Source organism: Aethalodelphis obliquidens, unplaced genomic scaffold (genome assembly GCF_003676395.1).
Source record: "Aethalodelphis obliquidens isolate GAN/ISIS:26980383/991018 unplaced genomic scaffold, ASM367639v1 scaffold23, whole genome shotgun sequence".
In the NCBI taxonomy this organism is placed as follows: Eukaryota; Metazoa; Chordata; class Mammalia; order Artiodactyla; family Delphinidae; genus Aethalodelphis; species Aethalodelphis obliquidens.
In genome coordinates this window covers 21,785,410-21,805,946 of record NW_020837967.1, presented here as the reverse complement: position 1 = coordinate 21,805,946, position 20,537 = coordinate 21,785,410, and the positions used below count along the sequence as shown (strand labels likewise).

The window sequence follows — 20,537 nt, the reverse complement described above, 5'->3', positions numbered from 1 at the left end:
GAAGCCGGGTTCGGTGTTGTAGGGAAAATGATTGGAGAGGAGCACAGAGATTTTTAAGGAAATCACTGTTCTTCCTGAACTAGACCAGATACTTTGTCATCCCTAACTCAACCTGCTGCATTAACGATCTTATGAATTCTTGAACAAGCTGTGATAGCTTTGCTTTCCAAAGAACTAAGGAAGAAACAAGGAAAGAAAACAAGGGCGTTCGCCATCAGGGTAACACATTCGCTGAATGCGCATCTCACGCCAGGCTGGTCACCGTCACCACGGCAGCTCCTCTGGGAGGGCCAGCGGTTCCAAGGACAGTGGAGATGCCACTCTCTCTCCATTTCTTCCCTTTGTGTACACAACTCAGCCCACCCCCCGGCTGCCCCGTCACTACAGCCAGTCACCCCTTAGACCTCAAGTAATTTCCAAGTCACTAAGTTCCATGAATGACTTTTGGTCCCTTCAGTGGAAGGTGACACAGGGGTCGCTCCAGGTGAGGGAAAGGAGACTCAGAGGCCTGGGAAACCCATCGTCCCATAATATTTCCAGGGACTCTTGTGTGGAGAAGTGAGGCGGGGGGGAGTGGTCACCCAGATGTCCGTTTCTTGTCACTGTTTACATTTCAAGGCCTCTGTCTCTTGCTTCTTATGGCCGTTCCCTTTCTCTCTACCCCTTTTTAAGAAAAAGTTAGGATTTAGACCTCTTTGCTTTATTTCTCCAAAATACTACACACGTGAGGCTCTTTTATATGGTAGACTGCCTAAATATTGCAGGTGAGCTAAAATGTGATATTAGACATCCTTGCCCTAAAAACTCCAGTGTGCATTCCTTGCTCAGTGCCTCATTTCACACCCCCTGGATTGGTTATTTGTTGCTGCCTACAAACGTATCCCCAAACGTAATAGCTCAAAACAACAATAATTCTAGTTTCTGTGGGTCAGGAACCCCGGTGTGACTTACCACGTGGCTGTTGGCAGGATTCTGTTCTTTGCAGGCTGTGGCTAGAGGCCTCCCTCAGCCCCTCGCCACGCGGCCTCTCCGCAGAGCATCTCACAGCACAGCAGCTGCTTCATCAGGGCGAGCAGTCCAGGGCGCAGGGGACAGTGCCAACAAGAGAGGCTGCCAGCAAGATGCAAGGGTCCATCTGTCCCAACCGAGCCATGGCAGTGACACCCCTCACTCTGACCTTGTCCTGTTTATCAGAAGCAGGTCGTTAGGTCCATGCCACCCTCCGGGGAAGAGGCTGCTGCACAGGGCGTGAAGCACTGGGGGCCAGGTCAGAAGTTGCCACCCTGTGCTCACCCCACCACCCCAGCTGGGCAGTTTTCATGGATTATGTCTCCAACTGAGGCTCCCGTCGTGCCGGATGAACCCCCACCTTTGGACCTCTTTTTGTCTTTGCCTCCCTAGCTTTCCCATTCCCTCCCTACGATGTTTTATCCATTTCTTAAACAGCAATTTAGTGATCTCTTCATCCCACTTTAATAGCAGAGGCTAATATCTATTAAGGACTTACTGTGTGCCAGAAATGACCCGATGTACCTTTATGCCTTTTAACTTATTTAATTCTGACGAACAGCATGAACGATATTCTCATGTCAGTCCAGTTTTACAGATTAGGCAGCTGAAGGACAGAGAGGAGAGAGACCCGTCCACAGTAAGTCACGTAGCATCTCTCCCCTGGCAGTCGTTCTCTGAGAGCCTGCGAGGGTGTTTTGCTAAATAAACACCTTCTGTTTTTTTCTCTTTAAAAGGAATTCTGCCACCTGCTTTTAAAGAATACATGTTGTTATATAATACATATTTCCATCATCAGTAAGTATGTGGAAAGGCGAAAGGTTCCCTTTGCTTGGCTCCTTTATTTTCTCAAATTGCCGGTCCCTGGACTCTGACCACTGGCCTCTCTAAACATCATCTGGAAGGGGTGCTGGTCTCTCGTTTGAATGGTTTGCCTCCCCGTCACTTGGTGCTGAAGTTGACACGTGACACGTGTCAGCTTTGAAAAGCGGTTGATATTTACTTAGATCTCCTTAACATTATAAAGCATCAAGTATTAAAGTTCATAAATGTTTGGCTCAGTTCTACCCTCTGGCTACAGCTCAGGGTATATAGAGGGTCCCCGGTGGTACCGTAATGTCGTGTGTCCTGGATACTCTGGGCCTTGGGGGTCGGTCCGGTGTCCTCCACCCACCTTCCGCCATCCTCCTCCTCTCGTGGTCCTGGTGAGGGGCTGGCACAGCCCGTGAGAGGGCACCTGGCTGCTGCGTGTGTGGCCTGGCCCCTGACCTTGATCGGAGCCTCCTCCACTGCCCTCTGGGTCCGGAAGGCAGCTCCACTTGACCTCTTTCCCACGGTGAATAACCTCTTCCCCGCCGTCGTGCCTGCTGTGCGCTTGTGCTGCCCAGTCCACGAGACAAGAAGCAGCTTTCTTTCTTAACTCTGGGTTTTCCTCAACCTGAGTCTGTTGTTCTCAGGGGTCATATACTCTTTATACACGATATTTACTTACTCATTTGTACATCAGACGTTTATTGTCTGTTATGTGCCAGGCTGTGTTCTTTTAAAAAGTCTCCTATTTTTGTATGATAGAGGTAAGTTCAGGTATTTTTAACGTATGTGCTGGTATCTGGAAATCTGACAGACTCTGAATACTTTATAAAGACCCTGATTAACTTTAGCGAAGAAATTAGATTACTGCTTAACTCCATCTGCCTGTTTAGAGCCCCTGTAGTTGGAACTCCCACGGATGGTGGCTGCTTTTTCTTTTGTGGATTCAATTTCAACATTTCATTTTACTGGAGTTATCTAGAAATGAGTTAGTCACAATGTGCAGTTTTTTGTTTGTTTGTTTTGTATATTTCTCTTTTTACCACCTAAGCAACAGATCAGAAAATCAATTCCCAGGCCCAGGAAACTCTTGGCAGTAGACTTACATAAGGCTTATATATCTATAAGCTATGTGAATATGTTATGTGTATAGCCAGTAATAATATAATTTGCTAGCTCTGCCTTAGGAACTAAATGGAAGTAAAGGAAATGCATACTGATAATTTTTATGACTTTAGAATTTAGAAAAATAGCAACAAGATTTCTCCTATTTTCTTCCCTGCAGTTTTTTTCTTATAGTTTTTTTTTTGCAAATTTTACATCAAGTTTATTTTCTTCCAGGTTTATTGAGATATAATTAGCACACAGCACTGTGTAAGGTGAGGTGTACAGCATAATGATGTGACCTACGTACAGCGTGAAGTGATGACCCCAGTAAGTTTAGTGAACACCCATCATCCCATGTAGACACAAAAGAGAAGAAATAGGGAAAGTATTTGTCCCTTTGCTGAGAGCTCTTGGGATTGACAACTTTCTTAACAACTTTCCTGTATAACATACAGCAGTGTTGATTCTGTTTATCATGTTGTGCGTCACATCCCTGGTTCTTAGTCATCTCGTAACAACAGGTTTGTACGTTTTGACCCCCTTCCTCACCATGCAAAAATACCACATTATTACTGACTGTGTTCCTCACACTGTATGTTTCACCCCCGTGACTCATTTATCTTGTAACTGTCCCTCTTAATCTCCAGTAGTGGGATTGCTGGGTCATATGGTAGTTCTATTTTTAGTTTTTTAAGGAACCTCCATAGTGGCTGTAGCAATTTACATTCCCACCCACAGTGCACCAGGGTTCCCTTTTCTCCACAGTATCACCAACACTTATTTGCAGTCTTTTTGATGCTGACCTTCATTCTGCCAGGTGTGGGATGATACCTCATTCTGGTTTTGATTTGCATTTTCCTGGTGATTAATTGTCTTGAGCATCTTTTCAAGGACCTATTGGTAAAATCAGCATTTCAATATGGGATTATGGCAAAAGAGAATCATATTGGGCTCGGAGCTTGATAACTCAGTGGAGGTTGGATTCCTTATAATTTTATAAATTAAAGCTTAAATTGATTTGATATTACTCTCAAATAAAAGGACTGCTATTCCAAACTGTTAAAAAAAAGAAGACCCCAGCTGTCTCCTTGATAACGTGAGGTCTTACACTTTCATAAAATGGTAATTGGGAACATATAACTTAATAACTATCATACACATTGTAAAGAGAAGTAACATGATATAATATAGAATTTGGAGAGAGAAGAATTAAGTTCCTGGTTCTGCTACTCAGTAGCTCCGTGATCTTGGGTCACTAGCTCCCATTGGATGAGACAATAGTTTAATAGCTAGCACACTTGTGAAGTCTCACTTTCTTCACTAAAAAAACGAAAAACATCACATGCTGTTGAGGACTAGTTTTAGAGGTGTTTGCACTGGTGCTTGTAAAATTACAACATGCTAACCAAATGTAGGGTGACATTGGTATATAATTTTGATTTAGGGACATTGGAAACCTTCTATCTTGGATCTGTTCCTTGTGAAGTAATGCCCCAGGTGTATGGATTTCAGCCAGAGTCCTGTGATTCCAGGATCTCGGGGGTAGGAGGGGCTGGAAACATGTAGACCTCCTAGAAGATGTGTTCTTTTAAAGAACCTCCAGGGAAATGGTTCATTCATGGGACTTTCTGAATGACTTTCGCCTTCACTTTCTACCTTCCTTATTTTGCCTTAAGAGGATTTCAACCATTCAGAGAGAAAAAGACAACTTAGAAAGGGAAGGAACAGTATCTACTTACTCCCTAGCCCTCTGAATTTGGAGAGAGAGAAAGGAAACTAGAGGAGTCTTGGCTTTGTGAGTTCATGGACTTGTAAAAATCCTCTGCATGTGTGTGTATCGTTGGGTGTTGTTTGTTGCTTTTTGGGGGACGTCTGTAAACCTCATAGAACCCATGTTCCACTGAAGTTTAAGAAATGCTCTTTTAAGCAAACAAACCAGTCACCTTGAGAGAAACAAGTAGTCTTGTACAAGCAGTCTTGACCAAGGGTCGATTGCCATATTCCCCAGACCCCTGGACCCCAGATGTTCTAAGAGGGTAGTCTTTAAAGCAAGGTAGTATTAATATAACATTACTGAAATCCTACGTTGTTATAGCTATGACCTCAGGAAAGTTTAAAACCAAGTACAGAGATAAACAAATCTTGGATTAAACCCATGGTGGTGATACTTGCGAGTAGGTTGCAGTGTAAATGCAGTATAAGAGGCTGTGTAATGATGGCGTGTGTGTGGGTTTGGCTCCTACTCAAGGTATTCAGAAGAGGCAGTCACACTAGATTGCAAACTATATTTTGAATTGGTTGAGAATATATCATTTAGTTTTTAATCAACCTTTAAATGTTGAGTGAAAATCAGTTTTAACGTTTTATTGGATATATAGATTTAAAGATTAGGACATTGAGGGAAACAAAGAAAAAGAAAAAAAGAAGTGACGCTCCAGAGCATTTATGTGAAATTCGTCATCGTAAAGGTTTTCGCCCCTCATTAGAGTTAAAGGTCCTATTGATGTTTGACTCATGTGCTCATACAAATTAAACTGAGAATAGCCTCCCAGTCACACTTACGTGCTAAGGAGAACGCTGATTGTAATCACTAGGTATTCTAAAGTCACTTGTGTGTACCTCCCTTGTATTAAGTTCCCGACTTTCTGTTTTCTCCCAGGGCTTGCTTATGAAACGTAAATAGCAATTTATGTTGCGTGAAACAGTCATATTTTAACCTCATACTTTTACTCCCACCCTGGCGGTGGGCCAGCTGATGCATCTATCTTGCTTAATTGAAATCTTGCATTGGACAAAACGGAAGGTTTAATTCTGGACTCCAGAACCTAGCTGCCTGGTTCACCGTGTCCTGCTCCCTCTTAGGAACTGTGTGTCTTGGTCACATCAGTGAGCTCTCTGTGCATCCGTTATCCTCTTCTTGAAAATGGAGGGAATCTGGGGAGGAGGAAACTGGAGAGTATATGTGAAAGGCTGAATCCAGTTCCTGGCTCATAGTAAACGTTTCATGAACGGTTGCTGTCATTATTATTATCGTCCAGAGACAAAGAACTCATTTCCCCCCAGTTTACACATAAGAGCATTCAAAGATTCACACCAGACACACAGAATCCCAAGACAATGCGCAAGCTTCCATTTCACACACCAGTACAGCAATTTGGGGGGTCTGTCATGTAAACCCTGTTCCACTGGCACATATGGAAGGTCAGCTAAGTCCCAGCGCAGAACTGGGCAGCACAGAGCCCAATATCTTTTTTAAACGAATGAGGTAATTTTCTAAATCAGCCTCACATCACTACGTCATTTGAAAGAATTCTACCATTTCTCTTCCTCTTGACCATGACCCCATGAAGAGCACAAAGTTCCAGCAAAGGCTGGGTTTCTGAAAATGAATGATTCCTCCTCATTATTTCTTATGTATTTGCTCCATATTCATTCTTGTGTCAGCACATGTGAGCATGGCCCATGATGTAACTGCCCTGGAGTCAGGAGAGTTAGAAAGCAGGGTAAGGCCTGGCATTTATAAAGACATCCAGGGATCTAATGGCGAGTTTCTCGGGCACAGAAACTCCTACTGAAATCCCTAGTTTTCCTAGAAATGACCAAAGACTCAGACACTCCAATGGACCTGAGTGACAAGACAATAAAATGAAGCACTGGATTCCAACAAATGTGTTTTCTACTAGGTCACCGATGTGCAGGTACTCCACGGAACAGGCACCTTGTGCAGGCAGATCTGAAGTTCTCAACCACTGTGTTCCCTGTTGTGTTTCTTTGTAGGCATTTGATGGTTTAAGCTCTGCAGCCCCTCGCCTTGCCAGTGTGTGTGGAAGACAGCAGCTGAGGAACCCCTTCACCTCTTCAGGAAACAGCCTCTTCCTGCGATTTCAGTCTGGCCCTTCCAGACAGAGCCGGGGCTTCCGCGCTCACTTCAGACAAGGCAAGTTCCGCGCGGGTCTCCCGGAAGCACAAACCATCTGTTCTTAAGTGCCCCTCTCGGTGCTACAGTAAAATGAGACTGAAATCGGTCCCAGCTTTCTACTTAACATGCGACAACTTAAGTAGAACAAAGGAACCGTGGTTTGCAATGATTCCAACTGTTGATACTTTTAACTTTTACTTTGTCTAACTAAGGTGACCTGAACTTCCTTGGGATCGCTGTATCTCTCAAGCAACTTTTCAGAATAACACTTAAAAGTGCCTTTAATATTAGAGACACTATTAAAGAAGTGTTTATCCAGATTCATTTATTCACAGATATATTATCTAGTATTTATCCAAAGTTTTATGCTAAGAGATACGCTACTATAAATTACAAGACTTTCTTGTAATATAAAGTCAGGTTCTAACCCTCAAGGTAGTGGTTGCCCTCCACCTGAAGAATCAGTATTGTTTTCCATTGATTTCTTCTTTTCTCTTTTCTTTTCTTTTTTTTTTTTTTGGCCGCACTATGCGGCTTGCATCGAACCCAGGCCACGGCAGTGAAAGCGCTGAGTCCTAACCACTGGACCGCAAGGAAATTCCCCATTTTTTTTTCTTAAAGCACCACTTCCTACTAGACCTTTTCACCCATTGCCTTTCATCTGGGCATTTTAGAGATTAACCCTTTATTCCACTGTCAGAGACGGAACCCAGAGCTGGGTGGGTTGTTGTCCCCTTAATACGCCTTTGATTTTTATTGGGAGGATCCTTGTCATTTCAAACAAGTGTGGTCTATTTAGTCATTTCATCTGTTTCAGTGGACTTGGCTTGCCCGGATTCTGCAGTAAAGAGCCCTGGCTAGGAAGAGTTTCTGGGTTGAGGTCTGCCCAAGGTGCACTGTAGGCTTTGGAGCAAGAAGACTGCGAAGTTCTTTCAAAGAAAGAACAGCTTCTTTTTTTTTTTTTTTTTTTTTTTGCGGTACGCGGGCCTCTCACTGTTGTGGCCTCTCCCGTTGCGGAGCACAGGCTCCAGACACGCAGGCTGAGTGGCCATGGCTCACGGGCCCAGCCGCTCCGCGGCATGTGGGATCTTCCCGGACCGGGGCACGAACCTGCATCCCCTGCATCGGCAGGCGGACTCCCAACCACTACGCCACCAGGGAAGCCCAAGAACAGCTTCTTAACACTCTTTCTTTTCATTTAATTAATCACTTACGTTTTGCTTCATAGCAAGGAAGTCCCCAGCGGGTCTTCTCTGGGCTGCTATAGCAGCCTCCCGGCCTCACCTGCCCTTCTCCCATATTCCTCCAAAGTCAACGTGCAGTAGCGAGTTCTGATTCTGACCTTCAGTGCTCCATTGTCTGTCCTGCCTCCACACCGACCAGGGCGTGGAGCCCAAGCTTCTCCACACAGGCACAGAATCTGCCCTGCTCTTTTTCCAGCATCGTTCAACCCTCCTCACGCGCCCCATGCTTCGGCCAAGCGTGTGTGGTGCAGCCCGTGCCCTCCTGTGTCTTTGCTCGGGCTGCCCTGGGCCACTCTCCCTCACCCCCGAATCCTCCTTCAGCGCTGTCTGCGCCATGAGATGCCTTGTACACCCCCCCGTCTTCTACTCCCACAGGGCTCTGCACATCCCTGATGACACACAGCCGCCCTTATGAAGTCTCTTTCAACTGAATATTTATTTTCCTAAAAAAGAAGTCAGTCGTGGGGCTTCCCTGGTGGTGCAGTGGTTGGGAGTCCGCCTGCCGATGCAGGGGACACGGGTTCGTGCCCCGGTCCGGGAAGATCCCACGTGCCGCGGAGCGGCTGGGCCCGTGAGCCATGGCCGCTGAGCCTGCGCATCTGGAGCCTGTGCTCCGCAGCGGGAGGGGCCACAACAGTGAGAGGCCCGCGTACCGCAAAAAAAAAAAAAAAAAAAAAGTCAGTCGTAAAAGAGATTATCCCTATGTCTGTAATTTGCAAGTGGGCAGAGTAAGTGAATCAATGCCAGCGTTTTGTTGAATGATTCAGGCATTTCGTAGCCGTTTACTCTGTTGTTCTTTGCCACTCCCCACTCCCCGTAACTGAAGAATACTGTTACAGATGTAGAGTATGTTGCCACTTTCTCAGGGTTTATGTGCAGCTTTCTTGGCAGAGAACTTCCTTGACATGCCTTTCAGAAATAAGGAAACATCATTTATGCTTTCATTCTTCAAATAATTGTGTTGGAGAGTCAGCAGAAATCAAAAGTGTGTGACATTACGTGTGCGCTTGTGTGTCCCTCAGCCTGCGGCGGCTACATCCTCAGCGACTCGGTTGATACGATATCCTCTCCCCTGTTCCCTGCCAGCTATCCATACAATCAGAACTGCAGCTGGATAATTCAAGCCCGGCCTCCGTGTAAGTAACAACAATAAACAAGAATCCAGGACGCTTGGTGGCTGTGGGAAAGTCCAGCTATGACTCATGTTCTTACCTCCTCGGTGGTAACAATTGATGGCCTTCCTCTCCTGTTTTTGGGAGCCCCATTTCCTGATGTGCACAAGAACAAGGGTTTCCTAATCTGGTAGGAAGTAACTTTTACTGTTTATTCTTCATTTAATTATTTTTTAAATTTCAAGGCCTAGCAAAGGAAACGAAACAAAGCAAAAACCTGTAACCTAGTTGAAATGACAGGCGTGTGAGACTGGGGGTAAGCAAAAATAGTGGATAAATAAATAGTTTTTGACACCTGTGCCTTGAGTGCAGTAGATGCTCAAGGCAGCTGCCGAGTGAATAAATGAACAATAAGAACCAGAGACCGGAAAATTAATAACTCAGAGTTTGGAGATGCAGTGCTATGAGCATATTGGTCTTCAACCAAGGTGGAAGTTAATTACAAAACCTGGTCTCTCCTGTGATGCACGTATTTAAAAAAAATCCCAGCATAGGCCTTAAGAAACATGGAATACGTGCTGACACTCTGTTCTTTTTAGAATCCTAGAAGCTTGTTTTCTGCTCTGGTAGTAAGGATTACTGTCCACATTTTACAGAGAAAGTGAAGAGATTCCTAAAGACTCAAGCAGAATGACCGCGAAGAGGGTGATCCCGGGGCCGTTATGAATCCCGTTCCAAAGGAGCCCTGCCCTTCCTTGAGGTTTTCAGGAAAAACTGATGATTTCAGACGTCCTGTGGGAATGGCATTAAGTTCTTTACTCCGCTCTCTAATTAATGAGCTGTGTGATAATAGGAAAGTCACTTATGCTGATGAGGCCCCATTAGCTAATCTGAAAAAAGAAGAGTTTGGCTTAAATATTCTCTAACATTCTTCCTAGGCATGCTAAGCATTAACAGAAGGGTATCTTTATTGCCCTGCATGTCATTTGGGGGTCAGTGATGTAATCCTTAGGCAAAGAAGGTAGCCAGGAACTTAGCCTTGAGTAAAGAAGTCCCCTGCCTCGAGTTCCACAGTCTTGCACCTAAGGATAATTTCTAAACAGTTCTAAAGCATTTAGATGAAAGAGGTCACTGGTATAAAGACAGCAATAGGGAAAGATCCTATTCGGAAGATTTGGGACCCTGGAAGAAGACAAAAGGAAAATGTACCCAGGCACATACCTTTCTGCAAGTAATTCAAAGCTCTCTTTATAAATGAATGAACTTCCGTTTTCCCGGTTCTGGCCTTAAAGTAACACCGAGAATGCTAGGATACATGTGCCGGAGAGGAAAATGTCTTATTTACAAGCACAGGTAAAGAATTAGAATTTAAGGAAACTATTCTATTAAGAAAAATACTTCTGCGAGGAACACAGCAGCAGTGGATGCATTCCCCATCGTCCGTGAAATAAACCCACCCAAGGGCCCTTCTCCAAGGGTTCTCTTCCCAGTACCAGCGTTTCAGAATCTACAGACATTTTCGAAAGCATGGATTCAATTACTCTTCAAAGGAAAGCTTTTAGCAGAGCGGTTGTTACTTCTCCTCTTCACCCCCCTCCCCCGTCCGTCCCCCTGTGCACATCTGCCAGATTCATGGCTCCCCTGCTGGAGAAACAGCAGGAGAAAGGATCAGAGGTGAAATAGCATTCCCTGTATGTTTTGTTTGCCAGAACGTTATTAAAGAGTCTTCTCTTTTTCCCTTTCAGTCAATCATATCACCCTCTCCTTTAGCCACTTTGGACTTGAAAGCAGCACAACATGTACTCGAGACTTCTTAGAGATTTTGGACGGCAGTCGTGATGATGCGCCCCTCCGAGGTACTGCCGCGCTCACTCGCTCACATCTGTGGCCTTGGCTTTTTACAGTTTCTGTGCTTACATGTGTATATGCTGTCATTCCGGGTTAGAATGTTTCCAATAACTATGAAGAGCGTCATAAGCCATGTAAAGATAATGGGAGGCTAAGAAAGTAGGATGTAATGTGGTGTTCAAGAAACTCAGCTTGTTCATATTCAAGGACGTGAATAGTTTATATATGTATTTTTTTTAATTGAAAGTTGCGATTGCTTTAGACAGTAGTGAAATGCAGTGCATTCCAGCATTAAGTAGCATTCTCTGAGACATTTCTTATTAACATTTGACCACAGTGCTGGTATTCAAATTTAGCATGTTTCTTTTGGTTTTGTCCTCAGTGGAAACAAAAGAACAGATAGATAGAGAGATAGTAGATAGGTAATCTAGAGTTCTGTTTGTAAAACATCCCAGTAGAAATTAGGGATTGCTGCTAAATAGTTTCTGAAATGTTCTCAAGCAAAATAATCTCAGGTTATTTAAACATTCTCCATGAGTCACTCCTGAGCTAGGAGTAGTGTCAGGGCCTTAGTTAGGGACAGTGTCAGTGCCTGAGTTGGGAGTATTTGAGCTTTGTCATCCAAGGTTCTCATCCTGCGCTAGAAGACAAGCTCCATCAGAGAAGGGACTTTGCTTTGCCCATTGCTTTATTCCCAGTGCCCAGAACAGTGCCTGAGTTGATAACAGGCAATTGAGGAATACTCTCTGCTCTCTGCAGACTTCCGACTGTATTCCTTGAGATTTTTGTCTATAAGCATTTAACTGAGGTTGAGGCTACATTATTTAATGGACACTTATATAACACCTTGTGCTGAGTGCTATCCTAAGAACTTTATAAACAGTAACTCAATTAATCCTCATACCCTTATGATACAGGATTTCACTGTTATCAATGGTCCCCTCTCTCAAGTGGGGAAACTGAGGCACAGAGCACTTAAGTAACTTGACTCAGGTCATGTAGCTGGTAAGTGGCAGAGCCGGGAGTTGAATTGAATCCAGGTGTTTTGGTTCCAACATCCACGTGCTTCTCTGCTCTTATATGTTGCTTTTAAGAATTAGCACGTGTATTTGCGCGGGTCCCTACCGCACGGGAGAGTTTAGCATTCGTTCCATTTGCAGGTCATCTGTATTACTCTGCCTCCCCCTAACATTCTTTACCATGCTTATGAATCACCTCCCCTATGCTTGCGTTCACAGCTTGTTTTGAATTATCAGGCATCATCCCCAACACTGACCCTGATTTAAATGTTTCTCCTAATAGTGTTTTCTTCTGTTTGCTTTGGTCTCTTGTGATGCTAGTAAAATACGTGTCTACTTGTCATCATTCATTCTCCTTGTCATCGTCTTCATTATTTAGGCCGATACTGTGGCCCCTCCATGCCCCACCCCATCACTTCCTTCAGCAATGCTCTGACACTGAGGTTCGTCTCGGATGCTATAGCGAATTTTGGTGGTTTCCACGCCACGTATGCTGCATCAACATCAGGTAAGAAATGGTAGCAAATGGCGCTACTAGGTTAAGAGAAATGTGTAGAAAGTCCTTGGTTTATTATTTGGGATTCTTCTACATTCAGCATTCGGAGCTAGTTTCCTAGATCACCTCTATGACTAACCTCACTGTCTTTCATATTAGGTCAACACGCTTGTAAAGTCTAGCAGTAGTGAACTCTATACCACATCTTCTTTACCCAGTCGTCCATCGACAGACACTTAGGTTGTTCCCATACCTTGGCAATTGTGGCTGACGCTACACGGATGAGCTCTGGAAGCGGGGAGAACTGGCTGGAATGATCTTGGGAGACTATCTTGTCGGTGTCTCCTTGTTCCCCTTCATGATACGTTTGTTAAGGGAGCCCCTGATGGACAGTGTCTGATGGCATCTCTTATGGGTGGACAACTGCTGTTCTTTAGTCTCCCTGGCCTCACAGCTGCGCTCAGGCAGGGCTGGGTGTTGTCACTGATGCAGGATGGATGGTGGCTTATGGGGAGGAGGGGAAAGAGGGGCACCCAGTGCTGGGGCTCTTAGCCAGGAGAGTGCTGCTGGCTTCCTGGTTATTAGCAGCTAAAAGCCTTAGAACACCAAGGAGATGTGTGCATGTTTCTGTGCTCTCCTGAGAAGGAAAAGCTGAAATGCTGCCTTCTGTTCTAGGCCAGGGGTGAAAGTCATCCTGGTCAGAATTACCGAGGGGCTACAGAATTAAAATGAGTCTTTTATTACATAAAGTTAGAGTTCACAGGGAGAAAAGGCTTTTAGAAAAGAAACTACTGAGGTTCCTTCTAATCCACCATACCCTGTGGCTTTTAGTTTTCAGGTTTCAGAATCTTTTCCTTATTATATATGATATGGATTTTTTTAATTATGAAATGAAAATGGCATATCCTTTGACGCTGATAACAGCTGTTCTAGTGTTCTTTCTCCTTTATCTTATGGTGTCTTGTATTCAATATTTAATCTGCCACTCACTTTGTTTCTCTTTTCTTCTAGCTTGTGGTGGCATCTTCCACATGGCTGAAGGCATCTTCAACAGCCCTGGCTACCCAGAAATTTATCCCTCTAATGTGGAATGTGTCTGGAACATTGTCAGTTCCCCTGGCAACCAGCTCCAGCTGTCTTTTATGTAAGTCCTTTTTTATAGTATATTGTTTCAGGGAGAATGACTCTGCAGGAAGGAAGCAGTGTTACTAATAGGATGGACAACGAATAGCATATTTGTCCAAACAACTGTTAGAGAATGTGGCGGGAACTTCAGGAAGTCTGTTTCCATATTTCCTCTGTTTTAGTCATAGTTTAGGTTATAAATAGCATTAAAATTCTCTTGCAGTGGTTTTAGAGTCCTGCCTAACATTACCAAGAGTACATGCCTGAGCTCTTGGTACATTACTTTTTGGAATTCTCATTTTCAGAGAACATTAATTTTATCGTTTTTTAAAAAATTAGGAACATTTAGATTCTTTCAGAGCATCACTAACATTCTTTCTTCCAGGAGAAATCCCCATCTCAGTTAAGCCTTCTTCACCCTTATGTCTTATCCCCATGCTAATCCACCATTGGCAGAAAAGATGGGTTTATTTGGTATCAGCAGAGAATTGCAAAGATGAGTTTATTTAGGATCAACAGGAAATTGCAAAGATGAGTTTATTTGGGATCAGCAGAGAATTGCAATTTGGGGTCTGCAACCATGGCAAGACACGTGCAAGTCCCTGTATTGCGAGAGCAGGAGAACACTTCTATAAAGAAGAAAAGGAAGTTTAGAGGGTTATAATAAACAGAGAATCCAAGGCTTCTCATTGGTTGAGCCCTTCAGGAAAGAAGAGAGGCCTTTCTTCTTCCTGTTGGACTCTGCTATTTCTGCAGGGCATGAGAGCTCCCCCTTTTGGTATCCTGACTCTATTTAATTGAGGTTTCTGTTTATTAATTTTTTACATTTCCCCCTTTTTATCATAATCTTTCTCTGAAATCATTGCTGATCTGGAGTCAGGGTTTCTAGTTTCAGTGGATTTTTGTGTGTCAATGTCAGGAAGGACCTTTCCTGGTATAGTATTTCATGTCAGAGAGAAAGTGAACAGATTGAAAATCTATTAAGGTCATGTCTGAGTAATTAGGAGGGCTAGGAGGGAGAACTCTCAGGTGCTTTTTATCTAAAGTCCATATGATATCAAGATCATAGACATTGGAGATCATCTGAAGCCTTATGTCATCCTCAAAAGTATATCTTGGGAAAGCTGTCTCGTCAGATGTCGTCTGCTTCAATTCCAGAAAATGTTTACTTTCAGGTCACCAGGTGATGTACAGGTACAGTCAGGGTCCAGTGATTTCTTCAGGTGTGCCACATAAATCCAACAGTCTGTTTCGCAGAGCTTGGTGTCACAAGGGTTGGCTAGCAGTCCCTGAGAGGGACCTTTCCATGAGGTTGAAGTGAGTTCTTCTGGAGGACTCTTTTGCAATAGACAAAATCTCTAGGTTGCAAGATGTGGTGCTTAATGTCTTCATCTCCCAAGGGTACACTATGAAAAGATCGCTCTGTTAAAACATGGTTATTTTTAATAGAGGCAATTAATCCTTTGCAATGTTGGAATATCTCTCCTTTTATCAGTCGTGTGTCAAAAGAAGTGGGAACCAAGTGCATTGGAAATTATGTGACTATCTCAAGTGGTAAGAGTTTATGAGTTCCAAAAGCAGAAGATCCAAGATTTAGAAGGACAGACGGCAGTGCTTTTGACCAAGATGTTTGGAGGGCCTCTATAAATGTTGCCAGTTGAGTCTTAATGGTGCTGTTAGTGTGCTCGACTGAACCAGAGGAATAAGGGTGGTGAGCACAGTGAAAGTGTTGTAAAACGAGCCAAACAGAGCAGACTTGTCAAAGTACCTGGCCAGTAAAATGGATTCCTTGATCGCTATGAAGTTTGAGATGAGTTCCCCAGGTAGGGATCATCTTTTCCAAAAGGACTTTTGCCACAGAAGGGACAGTAGGCTGTCTGCAAGGGAAGGCTTCAGTCCAGTGTGAAAACATATGGACCATGACTAAAACATATTTATATCCGTTAGAGGAAGAAATTGTATGAAATCCACTTACCAGAGCTTGAACTGTCCATTAGGCAATTTACAGTGTCTGGGAGCAGTATGAACAGGCTTCCCTGGTTCTACTTTGGACAAGTGGGACAAGTGAGGGTTGGCACTTTTTTCAGCCTTGTTAATGTTTCTCCTCTAATATTGATTCATGAAGGCTATCATCTTGTCAGTAGAACAATGGTTTAATGCACGTACAGCAGTGAGGAGTGGGAGTTTTAGAGTGTTGGGTGGGAATAGGTTGTTATTGATGCAAACCAGAGCTTTCTCTTTTTATCAAACCAACAATTATTGAATTTCCAATCTTTTTTTTTTTTTTTGGTACACGGGCCTCTCACCGCTGTGGCCTCTCCTGCCGCGGAGCACAGGCTCCGGACGCGCAGGCTCAGCGGCCATGGCTCACGGGCCCAGCCGCGCCGTGGCACGTGGGATCCTCCCGGACCGGGGCACGAACCCGCGTCCCCTGCATCAGCAGGCGGACTCTCAACCACTGTGCCACCAGGGAAGCCCAGAATTTCCAATCTTGTTTTCCTTTTTCTGAGGCTGATTGCTGGGCTTCTCTAGCCAGTTTTTCTAAATTTCCCTTTGGACCACGACAGAAGTTTGGCTGCTATTGGTCCCTTTAAGGGCAGCATTCCTTACAGAAATATCAGCAAGGTGATTTCCCTTCGCTTCCAGAGAGTCAAGTTCAGAATACCCCAGAATCTTAATAATAGCTGAAGTGGCAGGTGAAATTATTGCATCCAATAATTCCTAAACACAGGGGCCATCTTAAATTTTTTTTCCCACTGGACGTAAGGAAGCCACATTGCTTCCACAATATTCCAAAATTATGAGCTACTCTAAAAACATATCTACTATCAGTATAAATATTGGCAGTTTTTGTCCTTGGCTAAATATAAGCCCATGTAAAAACATGTAATTCAGTCTGGGCTGAAGTAACCATAGGTAAAGATGCTGCGTCAGCAACATCAAAAGGAGTCTTAATAGCATACCTAGGACTGTAGTTGCCATTATCACCTTTTAAATGAGAACCATCAGTGAACCATGGGAAGTCAGCATGACCCAGTGGAATTCCCTGTAGGTCATCCTGAGGAGTCAGGAGGTGGTGCATCAGTGTTAAGCGCCACGAGGGACTTTGCTGGTGATGGAGGGAAGAGGAGTAGCCGAGTTAAGGTTATTACAATGGAAGAGAGTTATGTAAGGAGCAGTTAACCAAAGGACTTCACAGGAGGTGAGGTGGCTGGCTGGGAAATGTTGAGTGTGATGAGAAGTCAGAACTTCTACTGTATGAGGTACAAAGATGGTTAAAAGGGATCTCACAATAATTTTCTCGGTGATCTTAACCAAAAGGGGAGTGGTTGTAATGGCTTTAAGACAAGGGGGATATCCCCATGCTACAGGGTCCAGTTGCTGGCCATAATACCCTATGGGTCAATGGTGGTCCCTGTGTTTTGGGATTAGTACCCCAAAGGCATTCCCATTCTTTTCATATACAAAAAGGAAAAAGAGAATCTGAACATTGGGATGCCCAAGGGCAGGTGGATTCACCAAACTCTCCTTTAGGGCCTCAAAGACTATGTCATCTGTTTCTTCTCTTAAAATTGCATTGAGGTTTTTATTGTTGAGTACAACGTACAGAGGTTTAGGCGTAGGAGAGAAATTTGGAATCCAATTTCAACAATAATCAACTAGCTGGAGAAAACGTTGCAGTTGTGCTTCGTTTGGGGTTTTGGGAAACTTAGGTCACCATGAAGTCTATCTGGATCTAGATATAGCCTTTGTTCTGATAGCAGATACCCTAAATATCAAACCTGGGTTTGGGCAAACTGCAATTTTCCTTTGGCTACCTTGGGTCCCTTTAAGGCTAAAAGCTTTAGCAAGTGGATGGAGTCTTCCTGTGAGGAGGCCTGAGAAGGAGCTCAAAGAAGCAGGTCATCCACCTATTGCAACGAAGTAGTTGAATCTCTAGAGAATTTTGTATCATCCAGGTCAACCTTCAGGATTCCTGAGAAATAAGGACTCTGAGTAGAACCCTGAGGCATTACTGTCCAGGTTAATTGGTTTTCTTCCCAAGTAAAGGCAAAAAGGTATTGGCTAGCTTCCTAAACTGGAATACTAGAGAATGTACTACATGAATCAATTACAGGAAAGAATTTGCTTCCAGTTGGAATGACGTCAGTATCATATAAGGGTTAGGGACAACAGAATGTCAAGAGATAACAATGCTGTTGATTGTTTTGAGATCCTAGATAAACCTTCACCTTTGACCTGTAGGTTTTCTCACCAGTAAAATGGTAGTGTTTCAGAGCACAGTACAAGGGATTATGAGGCCTTGAGCCTTATAATTTTCTATTAGGGGTTTTATGCCTTGAAGATCTTTTTTAAAAAGGTTTTTGATTAATTCTGGGAAGAGGTTTTGAGAGGTCTACTTAAATCTTGATGGGAGGTTTGTTGTGAATTTTGTTGTTGTGAATCTCCAGCATAAGTTGGAGATTTTGCCCATAAGGAAGGTGGTAGCTGATTCAGTGGAGACACATGATAAGTATTTCCAGAATCAGCTCTAGTACTATCAGAGGCAGAGGCTGCTTTATAGTAACGGGGTTGAGCGCCGAGAGTGTGGCTCTGGTGTCAGTTAGGACTGGAAGAGCGTCATCCCCGATCTAGAGAAATGTTCCTCCATGCCGACTAAGAGGGAGAATTGGGGAAAATCCCTGTAGAGCCCCATCAGTGAGAATTGGGAGGATGTTGAAAGGCTGGTTAGAGGGCTGAAGGCACCTGAAGCACTTAAATTTGTAACAATCTCTTCCAATGTCCTGGCTCTTTGCAATAATAGAAATTAGTAGGGTTTTGGTTTCATTTAGGAGCCTTCATTTGCTGGGGCTGAAGATTAAGAATTCTGGCAGTCTTCCTCTGAGGTGCCTCATCTAGAGTTTGAGAGAGCTGGTTTGCCACATTAACTAAATCTGGAATAGATATAGTTTCCCATTCCATCCTGGTCCTTTTTCCTAGAAGGGAAAGGTCTCAGTTCAGCCCATTAATAAACATAGAGTTAAAAACTACCTGGGTAGAATCAACATCTAAAGGAAGACCAGAATTTTCTTTAAAAATAACCTGAAGTTGATTGTAATAATCATGAACAGTTTCATCAGATTTTTGTGTGTATGCCTGGATTTTGTTCCAATCAACAGGTTTTGGAGAAACCCTAGGAACTGCTTGATGAAGCTGCCTAGGGATTGGCCAAGCCTGATCATATAATAAGATAACAGGCTGGGGACTTTCCTGGTGGTGCAGTGGATAAGAATCTGCCTGCCCATGCAGGGGACACTGGGTTCGATCCCTGGTCTGGGAAGATCCCACATGCTGTGGAGCAGCTAAGCTCGCACGCCACAGCTACTGGGCATACGAGAGCCCACGTGCCACAACTACTGAGCCCACGTGCTGCAGCTACTGAAGCCTGAGCGCCTAGAGCCCATGCTGCTCTGCAACCAGAGAAACCACTGCAATAAGGAGCCCGCGCACCACAACCAAGAGTGACCCCCGCTCGCCACAACTAGAGAAAGCCTACGCACAGCAACGAAGACCCAACACAGCCAAAAAAATAAATTAAATTAAATCTTTAAAAAAAAGATAGCAGGCTGGTCTCCCAGCTGTAATTCTAGAGACCTTTTAGGATTTCCCCCAATTAGTGGTTTTCATCCAATGCTGAGCCTGGCCCTCACTCACCAGCATATGAACTAGCTGATATAAGTCAGAGAAACCAGGTTGACAAGTTTGAATGACTATATTAAATTGTCCAGCAATTTGTGAGCATCTCCAGTGACTTTGGGAAAGCCTTTGCTTATGGATTGCAGTTCAGCCTTAGTCCAGGGAGTACAAAAAACTAAGGGCTTAGCCTCTGGGTTCTCAGAAGGCTTATGTTTATTTTTTTTTAATAGATCTTTATTGGAGTATAATTGCTTCCCAATACTGTGTTAGTTTCTGTTGCACAGCAAAGCGAATCAGCCATATGCATACACACGTCCCCATATCCCCTCCCTCTTGAGCCTCCCTCCCACCCTCCCTATTCCACCCCTCTAGGTCATTGCAAAGCACTGAGCTGATCTCCCTGTGCTATGCTGCTGCTTCCCACTAGCTATCTATTTTACATTCGGTAGTGTATATATGTGGATGCAACTCTCACTTCACCCCAGCTTCACCCTCCCACTCCATGTCCTCAAGTCCATTTTCTATGTCTACATCTTTATTCCTGCCCTGCAACTAGGTTCATTAGAACCTTTTTTTTTTTTTTAAGATTCCATATATATGTGTTAGCATACGGTATGTGTTTTTCTCCTTCTGACTTGCTTCACTCTGTATGACAGACTCTAGGTCCATCCACCTCACTACAAATAACTCAATTTCGTTTCTTTTTGTGGCTGAGTAATATTCCATTGCATACATGTGCCACATCTTCTTTATCCATTCATCTGTTGATGGACACGTAGGTTGCTTCCATGTCCTGGCTATTGTAAATAGAGCTGCAGTAAACATTATGACACATGACTCTTTTTGAATTATGGTTTTCTCAGGGTATATGCCTAGTGGTGGGATTGCTGGGTCATATGGTATTTCTATTTTTAGTTTTTTATGGAACCTCCATACTGTTCTCCATAGTGGCTGTAAACAGACATATTCTGACAAGTGCAGAGGAAACAGGAATGGGAAGAGTTTCAAATGGGGAAGCTCATTAAGAGAATTAGTATGGGGGAATTGGCAGTACAAAGGAGGCATAGGTGGTGTAGCAAGGAAGGAGGAAGATGGCCCCGGAGATGAGGTCTGACCATGAGGAGCCAATGGAGAGACCAGATGGTGCTGGAAGAAGAGCCTGAGGCATTGGGG

The 20,537-nt window shown here is 43.9% G+C and overlaps 1 protein-coding gene across 1 annotated transcript in view; it reads left to right on the top strand.

Moving 5' to 3' along the window:
• CUBN (cubilin) overlaps positions 1 to 20,537 on the top strand; it is a 281,114-nt gene that overhangs the window by 148,610 nt on the left and 111,967 nt on the right. The window contains exons 33-37 of the mRNA XM_027121967.1: positions 6,703 to 6,862; positions 9,111 to 9,224; positions 10,946 to 11,056; positions 12,447 to 12,575; positions 13,575 to 13,707. Of these exons, the coding sequence (XP_026977768.1) occupies positions 6,703 to 6,862; positions 9,111 to 9,224; positions 10,946 to 11,056; positions 12,447 to 12,575; positions 13,575 to 13,707 (647 nt within the window). The remainder of the gene's footprint in view (positions 1 to 6,702; positions 6,863 to 9,110; positions 9,225 to 10,945; positions 11,057 to 12,446; positions 12,576 to 13,574; positions 13,708 to 20,537) is intronic.